The sequence below is a fragment of the Lepidothrix coronata genome, unplaced genomic scaffold, assembly GCF_001604755.1.
Source record: "Lepidothrix coronata isolate B3197 unplaced genomic scaffold, Lepidothrix_coronata-1.0 Scaffold1897, whole genome shotgun sequence".
NCBI lineage: Eukaryota > Metazoa > Chordata > Aves > Passeriformes > Pipridae > Lepidothrix > Lepidothrix coronata.
Window position 1 is genome coordinate 1 of NW_016692077.1, and position 2,042 is coordinate 2,042.

General features: G+C 48.0%; 1 protein-coding gene across 1 annotated transcript; it reads left to right on the top strand.

The window, feature by feature from the left end:
- The first annotated feature begins 18 nt into the window (after positions 1-18).
- LOC108491845 (general transcription factor 3C polypeptide 5-like) lies at positions 19-1,699 on the top strand. The gene is made up of 2 exons (XM_017803648.1): positions 19-385; positions 1,031-1,699. Exons 1-2 carry the CDS (start codon positions 157-159, stop codon positions 1,186-1,188), a joined length of 387 nt encoding a protein of 128 aa, XP_017659137.1. The 5' UTR covers positions 19-156; the 3' UTR covers positions 1,189-1,699.
- The last annotated feature ends 343 nt before the right edge of the window (positions 1,700-2,042 follow it).

Consider the following 2,042-nt stretch of genomic DNA (forward strand, 5'->3'; position numbering starts at 1 on the left):
TGCTTGTACCCTGTCCCTTCACCTCTCTCCCCTTGACCAGGAACATCGGAGGTTTTTAACTTCTGAATAAAAGTAGAACAGACTTTTCACGCATGAACTTCCTTTCCCATATGACAATTACCTGGATAATCAACTGTGCTATTCCAGCTCAGTGAAATGGCAGTAAGCCATAGTCTGCCTCATTTAAAGCCCACACCTGAGTGCAGAAGACTAATGTCTCCTTCCCTTTTGCTGCTTTTCAGCCTGCAGAAGATCATCCACCGGAATGACGGCACAGAGTCGGAATGCACGGAGCGGGATGGGTGGTGCCTTCCCAAGACCAGTGATGACCTGCGGGACAGCATGTCCCTGATGATAAAGCAGATCATCAGATCCACAAGGCCTGGTAAGGATGCTTTGAACATCACCCTGTTGTACTGCCTTCCTGATAGTGTGGAGATGTTGTAGGCTGAGGGGAGGATGGTGAAGTCAGCACTGGGGCAGAGGCTTTCCTGCATCTGCCTCCTCCTTTGTGCTACCCCTCAGTGTTCTTTGTGTTGTAGCTGAGGCTGTTCTGCAGTGTGAAGGTGGGTTGGCATTAGGAATGACTGGAAGTAAAGGTTTTCTATTTCATCTTCCCAGTGTCACAGCCTTCAGGTGTTAAATGTCTTTGAACAGTGATAATCAAAATCTTATTCTTACTGATGTATCTGTTGGTGGCATTTTACTTTTTTTGTCATTACTGATTGAACAAGAAGTGAGGAAGTTGTTTGTGTGTGATGCTGGGCCAAAGCAATAATATCCCAGTGAATTAGGTCAGAATGAGCTGGGAGAGGAGGCACAGCACTACAGCTCTGCTGCTGTTCTGCTTGCTTTCCTGGAGTATGAAAAGGATTGCTTTGGGCTCGATCAGATTCTGTTAAGATGTGCAACATTAGCTGTGCCCCCGCGGCTTCTGCCTTCCTCTCACATGTTGTGTGAACTCTACTGCAAATGCCCCCAGGTTTCACTGAGAGAGGCATCACAGTGTCTTTCTTTCTCCCCAATTAAGCTCTTTTCTCAAATACAACAAGCAGTGAAGACTGCAAAGAGCAGCTGGCATATGAGTCTGGAGAGGATGAGGAGGATGAAGAGGAGGAGGAAGAAGACTTCAAGCCTTCTGATGGGAGTGAAAATGAAATGGAGACAGAAATACTGGACTATGTGTGAACTGGGTGAGCAGTCTGGCTGCTGTGGACAGAACTGTCTCTTGCTCCTTGAGAGCTGAGGGTTCAGATCCATGCCCAGGATCTGGGAAAGCGGAGCTTGCACTACAATGATGCCACTCTCTCTGCACTGACTGCTGGTGGCCATCATTATGGATGTTTGGGAGTCTTTGCCTACATTTTCATAACTGCTGGCTAAGAAAGCCTCCAGCAAGCTCAACAAACTCCCCAGAGCGAGCCCAGAATGCAAACCAGCTGGTAATACACCAGGATAGAGGAGAAGCTGCATTCCCAGCTCTCTCCATGTGTGGGAATTGCACTCTGTCCAGGTTGGTGGCTGTGTGGAAGATGGAAAAGGTGCCTGAGGAGATGCTGGAAGAAGCACTCCAGCATTACTGGAGTCCCTAAGGCAGGTTCTGCCCTTCTGCTTGTCCAAAGGGAATGAAAATACTGTGCCTGCCTTCAGCACTGAGCATTGCTGGCCATTTTGGAAATAAAGCCAGCAGGAAAACACACAGTCTGAGTGTGAATAATGAATAATTCCCTTCCTGGGATGTAGTGGATGTTGTCCTCACTAGCTAATGCACTTAGTCCTGTTTTGACTTCCCCAGCAGTTAACAAGGACTGAAAGCAGCTGGCAAAGGGGCAGAGCTTCAGGTTCACAGAGTTTGGCCACGTTGGCCATTAGTCTGGCACCACCAGCTGGTATGTTCCCACCTGGGCACAGAAATTAAAGATCTGTGGCATTTTGTGGGTTTTGTGCATTCCTCAGTGTGTTACAAGCACACCTGAAGCTAAGCTTTCTTTCATAACAGGAGTAAGGCCTCCTCCTCCTGCACTGAGGAATGATGCCTCAAA